Source organism: Cucurbita pepo, chromosome 17 (genome assembly GCF_057944985.1).
Source record: "Cucurbita pepo subsp. pepo isolate OVF chromosome 17, ASM5794498v1, whole genome shotgun sequence".
Classification (NCBI taxonomy): domain Eukaryota; kingdom Viridiplantae; phylum Streptophyta; class Magnoliopsida; order Cucurbitales; family Cucurbitaceae; genus Cucurbita; species Cucurbita pepo.
In genome coordinates this window covers 12,942,413-12,962,371 of record NC_141814.1, presented here as the reverse complement: position 1 = coordinate 12,962,371, position 19,959 = coordinate 12,942,413, and the positions used below count along the sequence as shown (strand labels likewise).

The following is a 19,959-nucleotide window of genomic DNA, read 5'->3' as shown; positions in this document are numbered from 1 at the left end:
ATAAATAAATATTTTTGTAATTAAAAAAAGAGCCCAAAATGGATACCCATATTTTCAAAGGCCCCTTCTTCATCGTCTTCTTCATGTCCAGCCCACTACTCGCAGAGGTCGCATAGTCCCCCATTTTCAACTCCATCGAACCAACCTCGACGTTGGAGACGCAGTGTGACGGAAATTAGGGACAAATAGGGTTTCTCAACGATGCTTCATGGCTGACATTTGCAGGGACGTGCTGTGTTTTTGCCCAATTTTCATTCCATTTTAATTCACCCAACCATTTCCCTCGCACAAAACCCTAGGGCACACCAAGCTGAGGGAATCAACTCTCCGGGTTCTCCAATAATAGCCCTACTACCTTCCAATTTCATCACTCTCTTCGAAATTCAGGTGATTATTGTGTTTCTTGCTGCTTCCCGGTTCAATTTGCGAAACCCTAGAATTTTAAATTTGGGGATTTTCCTGGGCTGCAATGATTCTGTGTTATTATACCTTAGGGGTTTTAATGGCCGCATGATTGTGTTTCGTATGTGTCATGCATTGTGATTGTGTGCATCGAGGTTAGTGTTGCAACCTTGTTGATTCATGATTAATAGCCATGGGCACGAAAATTTATCGTGTTTTGATTCATATGAATAGAAAATTTCGTCGAGTTTGTTCGAATGGTAGGTTTATTGTTTCTGAAGCTTCATTTTATCCGTCATGGACACGCACGTTTGGGAATTTACAAGACAATCAGTTGCAGCTGCCATGCTGTAGCGGGCACTGTAGCTGGTTTTCATATTTCACGTAACTCATGTCTTGCCTCCTAATAATTAATTTAATCTATTTAGTTAATTCACTTATTGTCTTTTAGTTGGTTCTTCTAATTCTTGTTTCTTAGAATTCTACCTTCGCCCAAATCATTTTGTGTTTGTGCATGCTCAGTACTGATGTATTTTTACTTTTAGCTATTTAAATCCACGCTGTTGCGCTCAGAACAGCTCAGTCGTGTTTTGTTCTTTTGCTATGTGTGCGTTTCCTGTTAGAGGGTAGATATCTTAAGGTTCTGCCCCAACTAGACTTGGTAAAAGGATGGGACACATTGTTTTTTTTTTTTTTTTTTTTGATAAGAAGAACGAGACACATTATAAATCTTGGAACTCAAATTTAAGTTGGTTAAGTACCCTTCTCTCTTCCCTGGATTGACCTAGTGATCTTTAAGGCCAATTAAAAAGTGTAAATGGTTTAGGGGATGGGTTCAAACCATGATTGGTACCTATCTCGGATTTAATATTTTTCAAGTTTCCTTGGTAACTAAATGTAGAAAGTTAGGTGGTTGTCCTTTGACATTAGTTGAAGTGTGCTTAAGTTGGCATCGACACTTGTTGATATCTAGAATAGAGAAAAGGTACCTATTGGCTCTTTGAAATTTTTGTAAAATCTATTTGATAATTTCGAGGGTGAAGTAGATTGCCAAAAACATATAGATGTCAGAGCACTTGGTCTAACATTACGAGCTTCAGCTTTAGAATATCTTTCAGTTCATTGATTGTCTGTATAGTGGATTGGAATTGAGTTTTTGGGATCAGAAGAAACATTTTCAAGCAGAGTTGTATGTGATGGAAAATGAAGATGTTCTTCATAAGATGGTTGAGATCTTAAGAAACTAGTTATTTGTACAAGAATACAGTTCTTCGGCACTTGAAGATTTCTTTGAATTGTGACTCAGCCAATATACCACTATGCATATGTTGTAGTGGTTGTTGGCATTTTTGTTCTTGGGCTGTTTCTGATAACCCGAGCAAGTGAAAAAGTTGTTAGAAAAGTTGAAAGTCTTTAGAGGCTTTTCTTTCGAGGATGGACAGAGGGAAGAAAGCAATCGTTTAATCCATTCCTTGCCTTGGTTAGCTGACAGGCTTGGAGAGGTCATTGCTGTTACTATTAGCCTACCATAGTTGGCATTTTTATTCTTCATCCCAACAGCATGCAAGCTTTTCCTGTGTTTGAATCAAGCAAGAAAGCCACAGGTTTTTTGTTGAATTTTTTTTGCCCAGATTCTTCCTTAAAGCTATTTTTGACGCTTAATTCTGTGATGGGGGGAGGTACATTGGAATTTTATAGCTGTTTGTTTGGTTGTAGATTGGAGTGTGCTTCTATATTAGTGTCTGGTGGTGGGGATTTTCTCTACCTTAGACCCTAAGTTTTTATTGTTGCTATTTTTCTCTTTATACATCTCTTTCTAAAAATTGTTGGTTAACTTACCATTTTCGTCCATATACTTCGAATTTCAATCCATTTCAGTTTCTGTACTTTCAAATGTCCAAATTAAGTCACGTACTTTCAAGAAAGCTTAAAATTGATCCCTATTGTTTGTTATTTGTTACTTTTCTAAAAAACTAGTCTCTGTTTACCTTCTCTCTATAAATTTTGGAAGTATGTTCACATTTTTGTCTTTTCTTACATAAAAATTATTATTATTATTTAACTGATTTTGGGTAACAATTAACTTCAAACTAATGATAGAGACTAGTTTTAAGATTTAATGAAAGTACAAAGACTAAATAGAATGATACCAGAAGTTCGTAGACCAAAATGGTATTTTAACCAAAAATGCTGTTGCATTATTTTCTTTCCGTAGAAAAAGATATTGGATTCTTTATGTCAATGTTCTACCACTTGTATGGAGGGAATGATACCTATAGGTTTTCTTTGTACAAGATGTGAAGATCTTCTTTGTTGGGATATGTAGTTTTGACTTTAACCACCAGTAGTGAAAGGAGCAAGCTGCAGATTGGGTTGGCCACTCATCTAGAATTTAAAATATATAATATTCTTCTAATTTTTAGATAGTTGTTGTGGAATGAATTAGGTGATTGTCTCATGCGAACTATTGAATGTGTGCACTCACAAAGTGGTTTGGCACTCAAGTCATAAACAAAAGAGTAGCTTTGTATGTGTCAAGGATTGTAGTGTTACTTTTGTTAGGTGCTAAAGTATCTTATTTGTTTTGTTTTAGTATAGGACACAAATGAATATTTTATGTTGTTTTAGATCCCTTAAAGACACATGATAGATATTTTCTAATATTGAAAGATATGGTATTAATTTAAGGTGTTATAGGTTTTTCTTTCTTAGGAGCTTTGGATAGTTTTTGTACCAGCCATACATGATGTGGGTGTATAAACTATATTCCCTAGGCTGATTATATAACTCAGTCCCTAATGCTTGTTTCATTTTTTAGTTTTGTTGCTAATCTTTTATAATTTCAATTTGATTTTTCATATCCTTGAAAAATTTCAAGCAAGTCCTGAACATTCCTTGTTTTAGTTGCTTTATTTTCTATAACAACGAGCAATTTTGATTTCAAGCTGGATAAGTTACTGTTCCAGGTTACAAGGAGTGAGTAGGGTTCTGATATTACGGGCAAGTATAATAGCATTTCTTTTGAGAAAGAAATGTAATTAATTTCAGTCACCAGTGGTGGGTTACAAAAAGGATCTTCAAATAGTGATTCGAGTAGAAAGGTGCATAATACAATACCATTTTAATGGGCCCATTTGGTATAACAGCATGCAATTTCATGTTAGGTAAGTTTCTATGTTCCAAGTAGTATGAAATGAGTAGGCTTACATTTTGGGAGAAAGTGGTAGGCTTATTTCATCAAATTTAGATAATTTTTTAATTCACTTAAGGCAAAATATATGTTTTAGTATACATTTGAGTTTTATTTTATTTATTTTTATTTTAATTATATATATATATTTTAATAAATTAATCCCTATTGTTATTGAAGTTTCAATTTAGTATATTATGTTTTAACATTTTTCGATTCTATCCTTCCTATCAATGATTGTTTAGCTTGCATGACATGATACTTAGTGAATGAGCAAAAAATTATACGAGTTAGGCTACTTTAGAATTCCTGCTTTAAATATATAACAAGTTGACATAATTTTGAATTAACTTCACTTTGCGGGTCTAATTTCTACTCTAAGTTTCTACCAATTCACTATTTACCATGCATGGGTTTATCATCCGCCAGTTTTAACATTCATTTATGACGAAGTTCTATGAAAAACTTTTGAACGTAAGGGACTAGATTGGAACTTTTTAGACAATGGGGACTAAATTTTAAAATATGCTTAAAACTTTGGGACTGATACAGATATTTAGCTAATTAATTCAATGTCATAAAATTAAATGTACTATGATGGCATATTTTCATTTTATCTGTGTATTTTAACGTTATGTGTTAGTAAAAATTTGATTGAAAAAATCTATATATTGAACAATAAAATTGAATTTTTTAAAAGATTTGGGACTAAATTGAAAATGAGACAATCATAAGAGTTTTTTGTTGTTGTTTTTATTTTATTTTATTCTTTTAGCCTACTTATTTAGCAATCCTAGAAGTGATAATGTGTCTTTTCCTATTTTTAGATGATGCTTCTGTGGTTTTATTTGCCTATGATTCTTCTTATTTACTCAAGGGAAAACAAGGAGGAGCTGTTGCATCGATTTTTGGGACAATTTGTGTTTAGTCTGATCTACACAACAGACATCTTTTTTTTTTTTTTTTCTCCTTGAACTCTACTGGTTTACAGGTTGAGATGATGTGGTTCTAGGAATGCTTGAGTACCTATATCATGAGCTGTATTTTTCATCCCAGGCTAATTGACAATGGTTTGCTCCACTGTATGTTGTGTGCTTTCATTTATATCGGAAGTATAGTTCAAGTTACAATGTGCCTGGATTTGAATAGTTTCATATGGTGGTTGATGTTGAACTTTGGACTATAACCTTTTGAAACTTTAATTAGTTTCTGATTTTTGATTGTATTCTATTATGATTTTTGAAGTTTTGTGTTTTACTGGTTTCGATGGATAATATTGATGAGAGGAAACTATTGTAGGTAATGATGCAGGAATGCATGGATGCTGCTGAAGCGCTGCTTTCATAGTAAATGCTGAGGTTGATTCCATGGGAGGAGTTGTTGACGGTGGAGTTGGAATTGGTTTAAATACCTCTCCACGCAGAGCAGCAATTGAGAAGGCTCAAGCGGAGCTTAGGTTCCAATTTCCATTTTTTTATGTTTCCACATTTATTCAATTATTTTTGCACTGCAAGTTCCATATGTATAAGAACATAAAAACAACATTTGTGTGCTGATGACAGACAAGAGTATGATGTTCGTGAGGAAAGGAGGAGGGAACTTGAATTTCTTGAGAAAGTAAGCTTATCTGATATTTTGTGACACTGTTTTGTTGCCCGTTCCTTCTATAATGGATGATCACCTTCTATCAAAAAACAACCAAACAGTGGATGTCGCTTGAAATACTTTTCTTGCCTTTTAGGGTGGAAATCCTTTGGACTTTAAGTTTGGGAATACCACTTCTGTTAGTCATTCTGCTTCACTTGCTGATCAGCTTCCTGACCAGCTCGGTAATAGGTATATCTTTTTGTCTTCTATCATTGGATGAAGTCTTTTGCATTACTCAACTGTCCTCTTTTCCCCTTATTCCATGGTCTTTTCTTTCATATTTCAGTGAAGCTAAGGGTAGCTTTGTGTTGACTGCTTCACCTCATGGGGACTCTGTTGAAAGTAGTGGCATACCAGGGGCCCCAACTACCTGTGAACCAAATAGTGCTGATAATCTTTTACTCTTGCGTGTTGCTAATGAACTACCTGGAGGGGAAAGGAACTCGAGACGACCTAGTTCGAAAGCTACTGTTGCTCCATCTGAACAATCATCGCAGTTGGATGGTAGTCAAAATAACAAGGAAACAGAAGATTCTGCTATTTTTCGCCCTTATTGTAGAAGACACCGATCTAAGTCAAATAGAGATGGTGGTAGATCTAGTTCATCCGATATTGACAGAAGTCATGGTGGTAATACATTGTCATCAGCTGCTCGTCAGGAATCACGGGAATTAAAGGGAACGGTACCTGGAATGTGCAATGAAAAGAATCAGACTCGTTCTAATCCAAAGTCCTTCAGTTCAAATGGTGATAACATTTTAAAAATGGTAACTGATGATGGTCGATTGGATGTGGAATTGAATGGCACTCGTGATCCTGATACAATTACGGCCACAATGAATGGCAATCCCCCTGACAGTGAGTTTGACAATTCAGCTTTGAGATGCCCAAAGGAAAATTTGCACCATCAGCCATGTCAAGTCACAGCTGAACAAGCACGTAAAGGAGTGGTTTCCCAGGGATCTGATGTTGTTCGGGAAAAAAGAGAGTTGGTACCAGACGTTGTTGAACACCCAACTTCTGTGGCTGCTACCAGAATTGAAAGTGAAAGTACGTCTGCTGGTGTACACGGATATGATGAATTGACAAAAAATGGTAAAATGCCTAATGGAGGTCAAAATGGAAGTGTAGTATTAGGGACAAAGCAGTTAGATTTGGTGTCTTCTTCCAAAAAAAGTAGACTAGGTTTAGATGTAAATATGGATATTGATATGTTTAATAATTCAAGGAAAGTTGATTCAAGGAGAAATTCTATCGAACAGTTACCAAGTTCTGATCAAACATCATATCAAATTGGTAATGAAGGGATGTTGGAAAACAAAGTCGTGGCTTTAGATAATACTCTTGTTCCTCATGACCACCACAATGTTAGACATCAGAACGCCTCTAGCAGTGGTTCTTTCTCTAGAGATGGAATAGACATTCGTACTAGTAGACCCAATATTGTATCTGATGCTAAGGAGGTGGAACAGAGTGGCAAAAATGGACTGGGAATTGATGAAAAGAAGAGTACTGTTTTGGGTGAAGATTCTAAAGAATGCAAGGAGAAACTCAACTCAGAACAACCTGAAGTCCCTCTGGGCTTGTCCAAAAATGAGATTCGTGAGGATACTGTGTCTGGAAGGAATTCTTCTGCTTTATTTGATGTTCAGAGTTTTTCTGGTCGTGAGTTGAATCAGGCAGGCAAGGCTTTTGAAGATTCTATCCTGGAAGAGGCAAGGATAATTGAGGTTGTCTTTCATTTTTTTCTTTGGATTATATAAAACTTGACGTGCATAGCATGGAATTCTATGATTAATTTCTTTTCTAAGTTTTTGAGGTTTGGCTTTGATGCTAACAGGCTAAGCATAAGCGGATTGCAGAACTGTCTGTTCATACACAAAAGTTAGAGAGTCGACGAAAATCTCACTGGGATTTTGTGCTAGAAGAAATGGCATGGTTGGCTAATGATTTTATGCAGGTAATTTTATCGATATAATTAATACTGAGCCACAAATGTCTGGAGAGTGAAGTCAAGTTTTAATGTTATGGTTGAAGTATCCACGAGAAAATTATGTTCTCCAGTTGCATCATCTAACTTCTGTTATCTTTTGCTTATAGGAACGTCTATGGAAGACAACTGCAGCTAGTCAACTATGTCACCGTGCAGCTTTTGCTGCTCGATTGAGAAATGAAAAACAGAAGAAGTTTGGGAAGATAAAAGAAGTTTCCCAGTCCTTGGCGAAGGCTGTCATGCAGTTCTGGCACTCAGTTGAGGTGCTTTTATATAATAGTATATATTTTAAAAATCACATGGTTTATCTAAATCTAGGAAGATGGTATAACGAAAGTCTCTTATTAAGACTCTAAAACTTCCCATTGGGATACAAAGTAGAAGCATTTTTCTGCTTTCTGTTCTTGTAGAATACGTTTAACCACTTGCGTTGACTCTTTAGTTTATAGTTCCTGTTTACTATTGCATTTTTTTTTGGTACCTGTTCAGCTTTCTCCATTTCTTCTCACATGCAGCCTCCATGGTTAGTTTATTTGCACCTTCCCCCGTTTATTTCTTGTACTAAAGACCAATACATGTATGTAAAATCTATTCAGCGGATGTCCATATCATACCTTTACCCATAGATGTGCACTATAGCATATGTTTTAATTGTGTGTTGTCATCCTATTGTATGTTGTTATGGCATAGAAGTGCAATATTCATCTCATGTCCCATAAGTAATATAACTTGATTAACCAGTAGTATTAAAAAGAAATTCTTTTTTTAGCTTGTTTTATTATCTCGTAATTATGTGTCACAATGATTGGCCAGGAGCCAAGCAAAGAGTTGGAGCTGCAACACCAAAAGAATAGGATCTCTACATCTCTGAAGGAATATGCTGGGCGATTTCTGAAATGCAACAGTTTTGTTTGCCCTCAGCATGCAGAAGCACCAAAAACCCCTGACAGGACATCTGACTCATGGCACCTTGAAATGCCATCGGAGGAAAACCTGAAAGAGGCATGGACTGTAATAATAAATGTCCTAGCTGTTCTTTTTTTGTTTCTACATTTGCACCCATCATTTAGTCTGCCGTGCCTTCCTCTAGTCCCTTCTATCTCGCATAAGCATGTCCGTATGCATGTTCTTGCACTATGTTTTCTTCAGTATAAATATGTTTTTTGTTCTATCTATCACTTATAAGACCATGGAATATTTTGCATGTTTCTTGTCTTTAATCTTTTAAATTAAGAGGATGCTAGATTGACTTTATGATTGATAATTTATAAATATTTACGTATTTAGCTTTGACTTTATAGGTAAGCCTTTTTTATACAATTCCAATTGGTGCGATGGATACATATAGAAGATCTATTGAAGCCCTTCTGTCGCAGTGCGAGGTTGGCATCTCTACCATTACTGGTTGTGGATATTGATGTGATGTCTGCCTTCTTTTTCTGTCCAAGGAGAGAGGAATTGAGGATGAATATTAAATCACTTCTCTCCGTGTCTCCTCTCTCACTTTTTAGTACAATTACTATACTATCTGTTAATAACCTTGGATTTATTTTTGTTATTTAATAACTGAAACTAAGCCATTCCATGTGTGATGGATTGTTTTCTGGAAACCTCAACACAATCTTTTTTGAAAGTTAATTGACTTCAGTTAATATTTAGTCAATTGGTTTGTTAGTTCTTGCTCATTTGCTGAAATGAAATTTGCAGAAAATTGGTAGCTGCACGAAGGAAGAAGTTGAGACTTCATTATATGATACTTTAGCAGGTAATGCTCGTTATTCATGAATTATTAGTAGTTCCACTAGCAGGTAATGCTTGTTATTCATGAATTATTATTAGTTCCTTATGGATTGACGTTGTATGGTTCTGAAGCTGACTTCTGAAATTTTATTTTTGATGTTAAGATGATGCATATGATGATGACGGTGAAGCATGCATGCATTTTGAAAGTAGCAAGTCATCCAAATATGTGCAGAAGAAAAAAAAGCACTTCATTAAATCATACACTGGGAGACAGTATGAAATGGGAACTGATTTGCCATTCGGACGCGGTGCAAATGGGACTCAACAGTCTATGTTAATAGGAAAACGGCCTGCTAGTCTTATTGTCGGTTCAATACCAACAAAAAGAGTGCGTACTGCTTCAAGGCAAAGGGTTATAAGTCCATTTAGTGGTGGAGCTGCCATGGCTTTGCATGGTCAAGCTAAGACAGATGCTTCAAGTGGTGACACCAATTCTTTCCAGGATGATCAAAGTACTTTACGTGGTGGATCTCAACTCCAAAAAAGTATGGAAGTTGAGTCAGTTGGGGATGTGCAATATGATTCTGCAGAAACATCAGTGAAATATAAGAAGAAGAAGAAGGCAAAGCATCTGGTACATATAAGCTCATATATTGAAACTAATGGTTTCTTGCTGGTACAGGGTTACCTATTCTCGTTTTTATTCCTTCCGCACTGTCTAATTGTTAAGTGAATATGGTTGTAGGGCTCCATGTACGACCGCAGATGGCAGTTAGACTCTACCGTTTTTAGTGAACCGGTGGGTTTATGCTTTTTTTCATTTAAGTTTTGTTACTCTGGCGTGAATTTCTTTTTAGTCATCTTCATTTATTGATTGCAATAGTAGTTAAACTCCCTCCCCTTCAATTCTATTCGTAACTAATGTGGAGAGTCTGTACTATTTCAAAGTTAAAACTAATGTGAGCTTGAAGGTTTTGTGTCGAAATGCCTGAGGGAGCATATTAGGTTAATATGAATTCATTAATCTCATATGAACACTATAAATGGGCAATTATATTACATCTCGTTGCCATACTACATTTAGTTTCCAATGTAACGAGTAGGATATTAAATCCTAGGTAGGTAGCCACCATGACTTGAACCCATCCCCTTTAAGCCCTTTAACTACATGGTCCTTCTTGACCGCTAGGCCAATCCATGGTTGTTGCCTTGAAAACTTTTATCTTGGAAACTAGCTGTATTAAAAGTATGGAGTGAGGTAAGCTGATTATATCTATGCAATGCGCTGTGGACTATTGCAATTGATACAGGGTATAAATATTTGACGCATTATAGTGGTTTTTGATCTCCGCTAGCTTCTTTTTGAAGAACAAAGTGTTTTTTCTGGGGGGGCGCGGGGAGGAGTTAGGAAGGACCGTTGTAACTGTCGAGCAGAATTGGCTTTAACAGAACTTCCTTGTTCATTTTTGGTGGATGAACAATGAACACAATTCTTGATTAATTGGGCTTGGGTGCATTTAGTTACCAATCCTATCAGGATGATCTAGGAGTATTGAAGATTCTCAACCTTGAAGCCATTTTATCAAAATTTATTTTTATATAGCCAATTTTTATTATTAGTTTTTCTTTCGTGTGCCTACCTGGAAGTCAAAAGCTGTAGTTTGTCACTAATTTTCTGTTTGAGCCCATGTAGCTATCCTCACTGGCACAATTCACAAATAATCTATGCACATTAGTCTCTTGCGGCATTAAAAACCTTGGTAATGAGAATTTGGAACTTTCTCAAGCTGAGCTCAACTATAACTACATGAAAAAGTGGTCTACTGGTAAATCATACAATTTGGTGTATTCCAAATTGCATAGCTTTAACGTTACTGATATTGTTCCCAAGTAGTGGAGGCTGCAGAATGCACTAAAACTTCACATGAAGTTATTGCATTTATAAATGACTAATTGCTAATTTTAACAAGCTTAATAGATAAGACATCTGTTACCACTATATTTGATCTCCTCCTTGCCCAATGTGGAACTCTAAATTTTCTGGTGGCTAGTTCTGAGTATGAAAAGAAAATGATACTAATCAGTGAGAAAAGAAACTCAATAGGGGAGATTTTGTGATGGTTTTATTTGAAGAAGAGTCTTCCATTCATAACTTGCAACACAAGTTGCAGCTGGAAAAAATGTCTTGCCTCATTTTCTGAGGAGAGGTCTTGCCTCACCTTGAAGAAGATGAATGTCCATACTTCTATTGTGGAAGTCCATCCCATTGGAACATCAACCCTTGCTTTAACTTCTTTAATTCATATGAATAATTTATGCATTGAATTAATTACATTTTCTACAAGACTCAAGGACGTTATTTGTTATTACTATTTTCTATTTAGGTGGAACAGATGAAGGGACATATTTGTAATTTTATTACAGCAGGAGTTGTTTGTAGTTAGCTTGCAGTTACAAGTTAGTCGTTGGTTCTTGCTGCCTGCTAGTTTCTAAATAAAATTGCTTTGTTTCATTTTGCGAGGCATGAACACATTACTTGATTTTGTATTACAAATCTTGATATCTTGGAGTAAATGCTATAGCACTTATAGTATCTCTACTCTTTTTAACTCCTTTGATTTGGGCATCAATGAAATTTATTTCTCACCGATAAAAAAAAGTTCGTTTAGCTCAGAAATCTGTGTAAATGCTATAGTGCATGAGTAAGTTCCAGTGGGTATCCTAAAATTGTTATAGAATTAGCATTCTGTTGTCAAATGTGTGTTGTTGGCTTAAGAGTATTTTATTGGTTTTGTCTTGATTTGTTGCATATTTGGATATTGACCACATTCTTGGTTCCTGATGATTTGCAGAGGGATAATTCCAAGAAGAGACTGGATAATCATCATTTTGAATCTAATGCAACTAGTGGTATTTTATTTTTCCTTTTCTCATTTTTTCCTCAGATTATATGTTTATTTATTTATTTGTTATGTTATTTGTTCACGATCCTTATAGGATTACATGGGCAACATAATGCCAAGAAGCCAAAGTTAATGAAACAATCACTTGATAACACCTTTGACAATATAAATCCAGTGTCTGGATCCATACCTTCTCCCGTTACATCCCAAGTCTGTAATATGCCAAACACTAATAGAATCATTAGATTGATTGGTGGCCGGGATAGGAGTCGAAAGGCTAAAGCAGTAAAGGTACTTTGTCCTTTTTTGGTCCCTCATATTAATTTAAATCTCTGGAATCTGTTCTGATATTTTGTATTCAATCATGGGATTCTTTGTAGATGTCTGATGCACAGTCAGGTTCTGGAAGTCCATGGTCACTATTTGAAGATCAGGTATGTACCTTTGATACTCTTCAAAACCATGCTAATCTGCTTAGCTGCATCTCACGGGAATAGTTGATACGACTCTTTTTCTATATCAGGCACTTGTTGTGCTTGTACACGATTTGGGTCCAAACTGGGAACTTGTTAGTGATGCGATTAACAGCACGCTACAGTTGAAGGTAAAAAGAAACTTAGTTTATTTTTTTGCATTGGCTAGTGCTCAATATTGTATTTGGGTTCCTAAATATATATAAAAAAAATTCTCAATTTGCTTGTCTTTTTATTGGGTGCTTGTCTTATTGTCTTCCAAAATATTAGTGTATATATCGCAAGCCTAAAGAATGTAAGGAGCGTCACAAGTTTGTGATGGATAAGACCTCTGGAGATGGGGCTGATAGTGGAGAAGATTCAGGCTCATCTCAGCCCTATCCATCTACATTGCCCGGCATTCCGAAGGCAAGTATTCACCTATCAGCTTTACACATGCACACACACAGAGGAAAGTATAGATGAAACAAAATTGTTAAGGAACATTGGAACATGTCCTAAGTGCCCCATGCTGGTTGGTTCTTGCAGGGAAGCGCAAGACAATTGTTTCAACTTTTACAGGAACCCATGGAAGAGGACACTCTGAAGTCGCATTTTGAAAAAATCTTTAAGATTGGGCAAAAGCAACATTGTCGACGAAGTCAGGTTTGTTGGAGTTTTTACTTTTAGTATGTGTATCTATAGTAAGTCAAGCCCCTTACTTCTACTGTCACATGTTGTATTCCTTCTCAGCAGAGGACAATTGGAAATTTTTAATATTTTTTCTGTCGTCTGTTACCTGCAACTGAATATCCAAGCGAGAGATGTTTGCTATCTGCAGCAGGAAATTTTTATGAGCTCTACCGAAATCTCCCTTCTCCCCTTCATATAATCTTTTCTGAACTTCCTCTCCTCCAAGGCCCCTACCCACACCACACAATCAAAGAAAAAGGGAAATTAATAAAGTCCTCCACTACAGAACTGATATACTTCAATGCTGTCTCCGAACTTGATATAACCCTCCATGAGTTTTCTGAGTTAACCTTAGAATTTTTAGACACAATCCAATAGGTCCTTTTCTCTACAGTATATGTAATAATCTAATGCCAAGGAGAATGATGTTCAAATGAGCACCTCCATAACCATTTTGATAGAAGAGCTTCATTTTTCCTCTTTTGTGTTGACTACTTTTAAGGAACTGAGACTAGTTTATTCTAAGCTAGCAGCACTGTATCTTGTTCCAGCTTGTGATATGGATCCACATTCCATACAGGCACCAATTAAGAAATTCTTAATATCTTTCAACTTCTTTATCAATGGAACTCTTGAGTAGTCAAAACTTGAGATAATAAGTTGGCAAATTAGCAACTTTGGCCTTGCCTTGAAAATGGTGTTGTACAAAGAGCTCCAAAGGAAGCTAACTTGTATGATGACTGCTGTTATTAAGAATCTAAAAAATTCGGATTTGAATTATGCTTGAACATTCTAGCAATTAACTTATCCAAGTCTTTCCCTTTTTCTTGACACATCAAGCCATACTGAGGAGATGGTGAGAAATGGCCTTTTCTTTTTTATCCTATTGAAGGTACCAAGTTTTCTATGTCAAGAAACCAAGTGAAGGAAATTTCTTAGGGATCTTGGACTTCCATATGCAAAACACTTATTCACTTAATATTAAGTTTTCAAAAGTAGGGAGAAACTCTGCAGAATTTCCCAAGTTGATTGAGAGACACCCTCTCTGTCTTCTGAATAAGCCATACTAAGCATTTTTGTTACAGTTCCAGCAGCCTGTAAACATCCATAGAAATAGTTGTTTTCTCTATTCTTGAGGACCAGTCTTCTATCAAGTTCAGCTATAGTTCAGAACTGTTGGGGAAGTTTTTAATCGTAGTTTTAAGCAAATTTAAAATCTTGGTGTGCTGCTTATTCTTGTAAAGGCATAGTTTTTGTCAGTTCAGTGCTCTCTGCCTTTTGTATTTGTTTATTTTCTCCATAGTTTTTCTTAAAAGATGGATTTCTTCTCCAAAATTAAGAGAAGGCACTACATCTTATGAAAAGGGATATAAAAGTAAAAAAAAAAAAGGAGTACTGAGCATTAATGGTAGTCTTATCTTTCCTTCCTCTGCTACTTTGCGCTGTAGTTAGAAAAAGTTTTTGGTTGCAAGTATAAACGAAAAATTTTCCACTGTCCAATTACCGATCTATTCTAATGATGAGCTCATCTGAGAAAGCTTCAAGAACTTCTGTATGCAGCAAAATGTTATTTATGACATGGCCTGGTGCCTTGTCTCAAAGTTGGCTGCCAAAACAGCCTGTACACATAAATATAGTTTCTGTGAATTGGTTTATTTTGTTATTACCTTATCTTTGAAAATTTGTAATGTTATCTATTTTACTATTTGATGTATTCTAACCTGTACCATGTGTGAAAATGGTAACCAGGAACCTAAGCAAATAGTACAACCCCACGGTTCTCATGCTATAGCCCTTTCTCAGGCTTTCCCGAACAACCTGAATGGACTGATTTTAACGTAAGTTTTATTTAATTAAACTTGTTGGATTTCTGGATTCCCCTTCTGTAATAGTTTGCCTGCTGTTCTTTGTTGGAGTGTATCATAGCTAAAATTGATATATTAATTTTTCATATTTTGTATTTTCCGAGACTAAAAATAAATTCCCCCCCCCCCCCCCCCCCCCCTCTTCTATCTGTTCGGATGAAGGCCACTTGACCTATGTGATGAGGCGACAAGCAGTCCAGATGTTCTTCCAGTTGGTTATCAGAGCCCCCATGCCAGTGGAATGTCTATGGCAAATCAGGGTTCTGTAGCATTAGTTCTTCCTAACTCGGGGGTGAAGGTTTCCTTACAAGGGTCTTCTGCAATGGTTCAAGGAACTAGCTTAACCACTGCTTCTGGTTCACTCAACAACATCAGGTATTTTGCTATCATACTTTTAACAATCCATATTTTCTGTACCTTCGACAAGTCACTTCAGCTTCTCAAATCTCATGATTTCACATGGCATAATATACTTTACAGGGATGTTAGATATAGTGTTCCGAGGACATCATTGCAGGTGGACGAGCAAAAAAGAATTCAACAACATAGTCAAATGCCGTCTGGAAAAAATGCTCAGCAATCTCACTCATCTGTACCTCTGAATCATCCAGGAAATGAGCGTGGGGTGAGAATGTTATCTGGTGCAAATGGTTTGGGCATGATGTGTACAACGAACCGTTGCATGCCTGTGTCAAGGCCAGGATTCCAAGGACTTACCTCATCATCACCGGTGTTAAATTCTGGAAGTTCTTCCAGTACTGTAGGGATGTCAGTTCCTGCAAATGTACACACTGTTGCTGGTTCTGGCCAAGGGAACTCAATGTTGAAATCTCGTGAGACGTTGCATGTAATGCGGGTAAGTAATGAACTTTCATCGATTCAAGATTGCATATGCTTTACTGTCTTTATACGATTGTTTCCTGCATTTTAGTTATACATAGTACTACAATCTGTGGCTAGCCAGTATTGTGACAATTCATACCCAATGACATATTGTTAGAAAAGTAGATGATATCATGCTCAGTGTTTTGAAGTGGGCTTCCCAAGAATGCAAGGGGTATGTGCCTCGCTTCTCCCTCTATCACGTGCACCAAGGCATTCTGCAGTGTGCTTTGTAGCCCCATTTTATGTTAATTTTAAATTCTAATTTTTTATTATTATTATTTTATTATTCTCGATACTATATTTTTCAATATAAAAACATTATTTACGTTTCTCAATTACGTGCCACATGAGAAAAAACCGTTGCTATTCTTTGTGTCCTGCGCTTAAGCTTCATAGAACTGTTACACGTTTGTGTGCATTTGCTTTAAGAAACACTTATCATGAATTGGGATGCAAAGAATTACTTTCTGCCTTTTACTTTGTCTCCAATCATCTAAATGCTATATTCTACAGAGATGAATGCTTGCAAAACAGGGTCAAATAGCATCATCTAGATGCATGTTTTTTCCTTCTTAATGGAAGGCTTCTTATAAAAATAAACGATCACAACTTATTTTCATTATTTGTTGGAAATTGTTGAGTTTAGTGTTCATATATCATTTCTCATGTTCCTAATAATTGTTTTGTAATTTTGTTATCTAGATGATCTCACTACTCTATTCTGTTTCTAGGCTGGTCAAAACACAGAGAATCAAAGGCAGACGATGGTTCCAGAACTTCAGATGCAAGTCTCTGGGAGCAACAACAGACCATTAAATGGTTCAGGTTCTTCCTTCCCAAATCAGACACCACCTCCACCACCATCTGTGCCTTCATATCCAGGCCATCTCCAGTCGCAGCATCAAATGGCGTCACAACAATCTCATGCTCATAGCAGCTCTCATCATCCACATCTTCAACCCCCAAATCATGCCATAGGTCCACAGCAGCAGTATGCAATGAGGTTGGCCAATGAAAGGAAGCTGCAACAACAGAGGTTCTTGCAGCAGCAACAACTGCAACAAAAACAGCAGCAGTTTTCTACATCAGGTTCTCTAACACCACACATTTCGCCACAGCCCCAACTTCCCATGACTTCTTCAAATAGCTCGCTGGTCCATCTGCAAACTTCATCGCAGCAGGTCTCTTTGCCTCCTATAACCTCATCCTCCCCAATGACACCCACATCATCACAACATCAAATGAAGCATCACCTCCCACCTCACGGATTGAGCCGGAACCCCGGAGCCAGTGGGTTAAACAATCAGGCGTTGAAGCAAAGGCAACAATCTGCCAGGCATCATCCTCAACAGCGACAGCAGAGTCAGTCTCAACAGCAGGCTAAAGTTATGAAGGGAGTAGGAAGAGGAAGCATGCTGATGCATCAAAATCTCACCGTTGATACTAATCTTGTAAATGGCCTTAATGTACCTTCTGGTGATCAACCCTCTGAAAAAGGGGAACAGATCATGCAGTTGATGCAAGGTCAAGGCTCATATTATGGATCTGGAGTAAACACAGTTCAACAGTCAAAACCATTGACTCCTCAGTCATCAAGCCATTCTCAGCTACAGAAAAATCTTGTTTGTGCTTCTGGACCACCCTTATCAAAACCAGTTATTCAGATGCAAGCTAATTCCGAGAAAAGCTCTCAAGGCCAAGTTCCACCTGTTTCCTCCTGTCACACATTGTCAGCTTCACATCAGGATGCTCCATCATCAATAATATCTTCAAACCACCCTCCTTCACAACCTCCTCAGAAGCAGCTGAATCAAACACAAACAAGTTTTGAGAAGTCCCTTCAGCAGAGTTCTCAAGGTATCTCTGATCCAAGAATGAAGGCTCAGACTGATCTAGCTCAAGCTGACCAGCAGACACGTAAACAAGCCTCTCAGGTAGGTACGGATAAAGCAATGCCTCAAACATCTGCCACTGCAACTGATACCACACCAATTACTTCTGTTTCTTCTCAGTGGAAACCATCTGAACCTGTGTGTGATTCTGATGTGCTGAAGTCAAAATCTCAGTTGGGTTTGATTGGGAGTTCACCTCTTACAAACTTTTCTGGGGGTGAGCCATTACCTAACAACCTGGGATTAGGCCCTAGGCAGTCCTCTCGTGCCTGGCCACAACAAGTTCCATTGCAGCAACCTCCAAATCGATTTGCCCCTTCCCAGCAGCAAGAAAAGCAGCAAGAGGCCTCGTTATCCCAACATCATCAACCTCTGCAACAGCAAGCTCAGCATCAATCACAGCACAAGCAAGCCGAGCAAGCTAGTTTGTATTTGAAGCCTGAAAATGCTAATATAGAATGAAGCAATCTGGTGATAGAATAGTGCCGAGTCATTTGTCCGGCTGGGGTTTGGTCAGCATGCATTCTGTAAAGGCAGCGTACAGGTAAATATGGCTATCAATCTCAATGAATGCATTATTAACCTAGGATGATGAAAAGGAAAAAAAGAGATTGCCTGTTGTTTCATATCATGAAAGGATAGGCTTGCATAATTGAATACTTTCATTCCCTCTCAAATGCTCGTTCAGTGAAGGGTGTATTTTGAAAACTAGTTTCATCAAGTTTTGTTTGTTTGTTAAAAAAAGAAACCAAACTTTTCATTTAAGAAATGAAAGGTGATGAAGGCGCAAATAAATGAACTCCCAGAAGGGTGGAATAAAATAGTACAGAGGTATTTGTAAAGGTGAAATATGAAATTATGTGGTAAGAAGAATATATGAGCTCAATTTTCAACCTGTGCTTTTATTTGCCAAAATTTTTCAGGTATTTTGTCACACCATTTAGTCATTTTCCTTAACTCCATTGCACATATAAGGCTTTATATTCACCTGTTTAACCATTTTCTGGCGTTGGAATTTTGTTGTTTCAGACATTCTTATTGTAGAGTGAAGAACATGATTTCATCATTTGTTTTTATTATTTTCGCAGATGAAGCTGGTTAATTATTCACGATTGAGGGCTTCGCTAGAGAGGAAGTGGTGGAACACGTTCTACTTCACAGATTGAAGTTCTCATATGGGATAAATTGTTCTCTATTCATGAGACCCATCCCTAGTGCAGTTCAGGCGATGTCCCTTACCCTTCCCTTCTCGTTTCCTCGAGGAAAATTGAAGATGGGAAGGACAATATTGCTGCATTGTGATTTATGTATATTACCACTGGCCTAGTTTTGGGAAGATAGAGACAGATGTAGAGGTACGTGTACAGGGTCTTATCTTTCCTTTCTCATAATTCTCTATTTTTCCGTTGTCTTGAGGTTCTTCTTCAAGTCACCCGTCCTTTTATTAGAGGGCCTCGTTCCTTTTGGAGTTGATAGATTAGTGCATGTATTGACATTAATAACCATTAAGAGGGTAGAAATCATTTCCGAGGTCAAATGCCTCCTCGGAAAATTTTGTGAATATTAGTTTCTGGCATCTGCATTATCAGTGCCTTCTAAACTAACCATCCATCAGTGCATGTGCACCTGTAGCAGTATTGTATTATGTAATTGTGTACCCAATTTTATAATGCAACAAGCTTCAGTAACTGATCCATTTCTTTTTTGCTGTTCTAGAAGAAAGAAGCCTTTTCTTTGAGTTGCGGCTGCTAGATTCTCTGACCCATAGTTTTCCCAAGATGTCATTTTCTTCTGTTGTCTTTTCTAATTCTTCATGCACCCGCACATGATTTCAATGTCAATGTTGTCTGTGGTAGTGGGCATCTTCTTTGAGATCATTTTTATAAAAACTTCCCTTTCATTCTTGATATGAGACTTCTAGGAGACAGTTGGCTCTCGGTTTTAATGAGCTCAAGCATTGGAAGCTTGAATCTATATGACGTGTTCAAATGGTGCAAAGAAATGAAACCCATAGAAATCTGGGTTTGTAAAACGACTTCTGTATGGTCCTTATAGATTTATGATTTGTAAAAGTTTGTATGTAGTATAAAGGTGAGTTTCATTAGTTAGTATTGAATCAATTCTTGCAAGTTGTGATGGACAAAATCAGGTGTCAAGTAGAAACTTAGCTTCATAATCCTGAGCTTACACCAACTTTACTTGGAAGTCAAACACCCCTTAGTGATTTAGAAAACATTTGTGATGTATATTAGTAACCCGTCTCGGTACCGAAAGGGATTTGAAGCTGTGATGTG

The 19,959-nt window shown here is 37.0% G+C and overlaps 1 protein-coding gene across 4 annotated transcripts; it reads left to right on the top strand.

The window, feature by feature from the left end:
* Positions 1–52: 52 nt before the first annotated feature.
* Positions 53–19,353, top strand: LOC111779213 (chromatin modification-related protein EAF1 B-like). Of its 4 annotated transcripts, XM_087118848.1 has the most exons (23): positions 53–387; positions 3,369–3,566; positions 4,892–5,048; positions 5,155–5,209; positions 5,334–5,428; positions 5,526–6,969; positions 7,080–7,199; positions 7,340–7,495; positions 8,046–8,243; positions 8,534–8,614; positions 8,940–8,997; positions 9,137–9,609; positions 9,721–9,774; positions 11,828–12,169; positions 12,259–12,312; positions 12,402–12,482; positions 12,622–12,759; positions 12,880–12,996; positions 14,773–14,861; positions 15,051–15,263; positions 15,369–15,744; positions 16,505–18,209; positions 18,754–19,353. In XM_087118848.1, exons 3-22 carry the CDS (start codon positions 4,960–4,962, stop codon positions 18,125–18,127), a joined length of 5,856 nt encoding a protein of 1,951 aa, XP_086974974.1. In that variant the 5' UTR covers positions 53–387; positions 3,369–3,566; positions 4,892–4,959; the 3' UTR covers positions 18,128–18,209; positions 18,754–19,353. The 4 variants fall into 4 exon arrangements, with proteins under 4 accessions (XP_086974974.1, XP_086974973.1, XP_086974976.1 ...); XM_087118847.1 differs by lacking the exon at positions 3,369–3,566; XM_087118850.1 differs by lacking the exons at positions 53–387; positions 3,369–3,566 and having other exon boundaries at positions 4,933–5,048; positions 8,046–8,234; positions 11,828–11,885; positions 11,973–12,169.
* Positions 19,354–19,959: the final 606 nt, after the last annotated feature.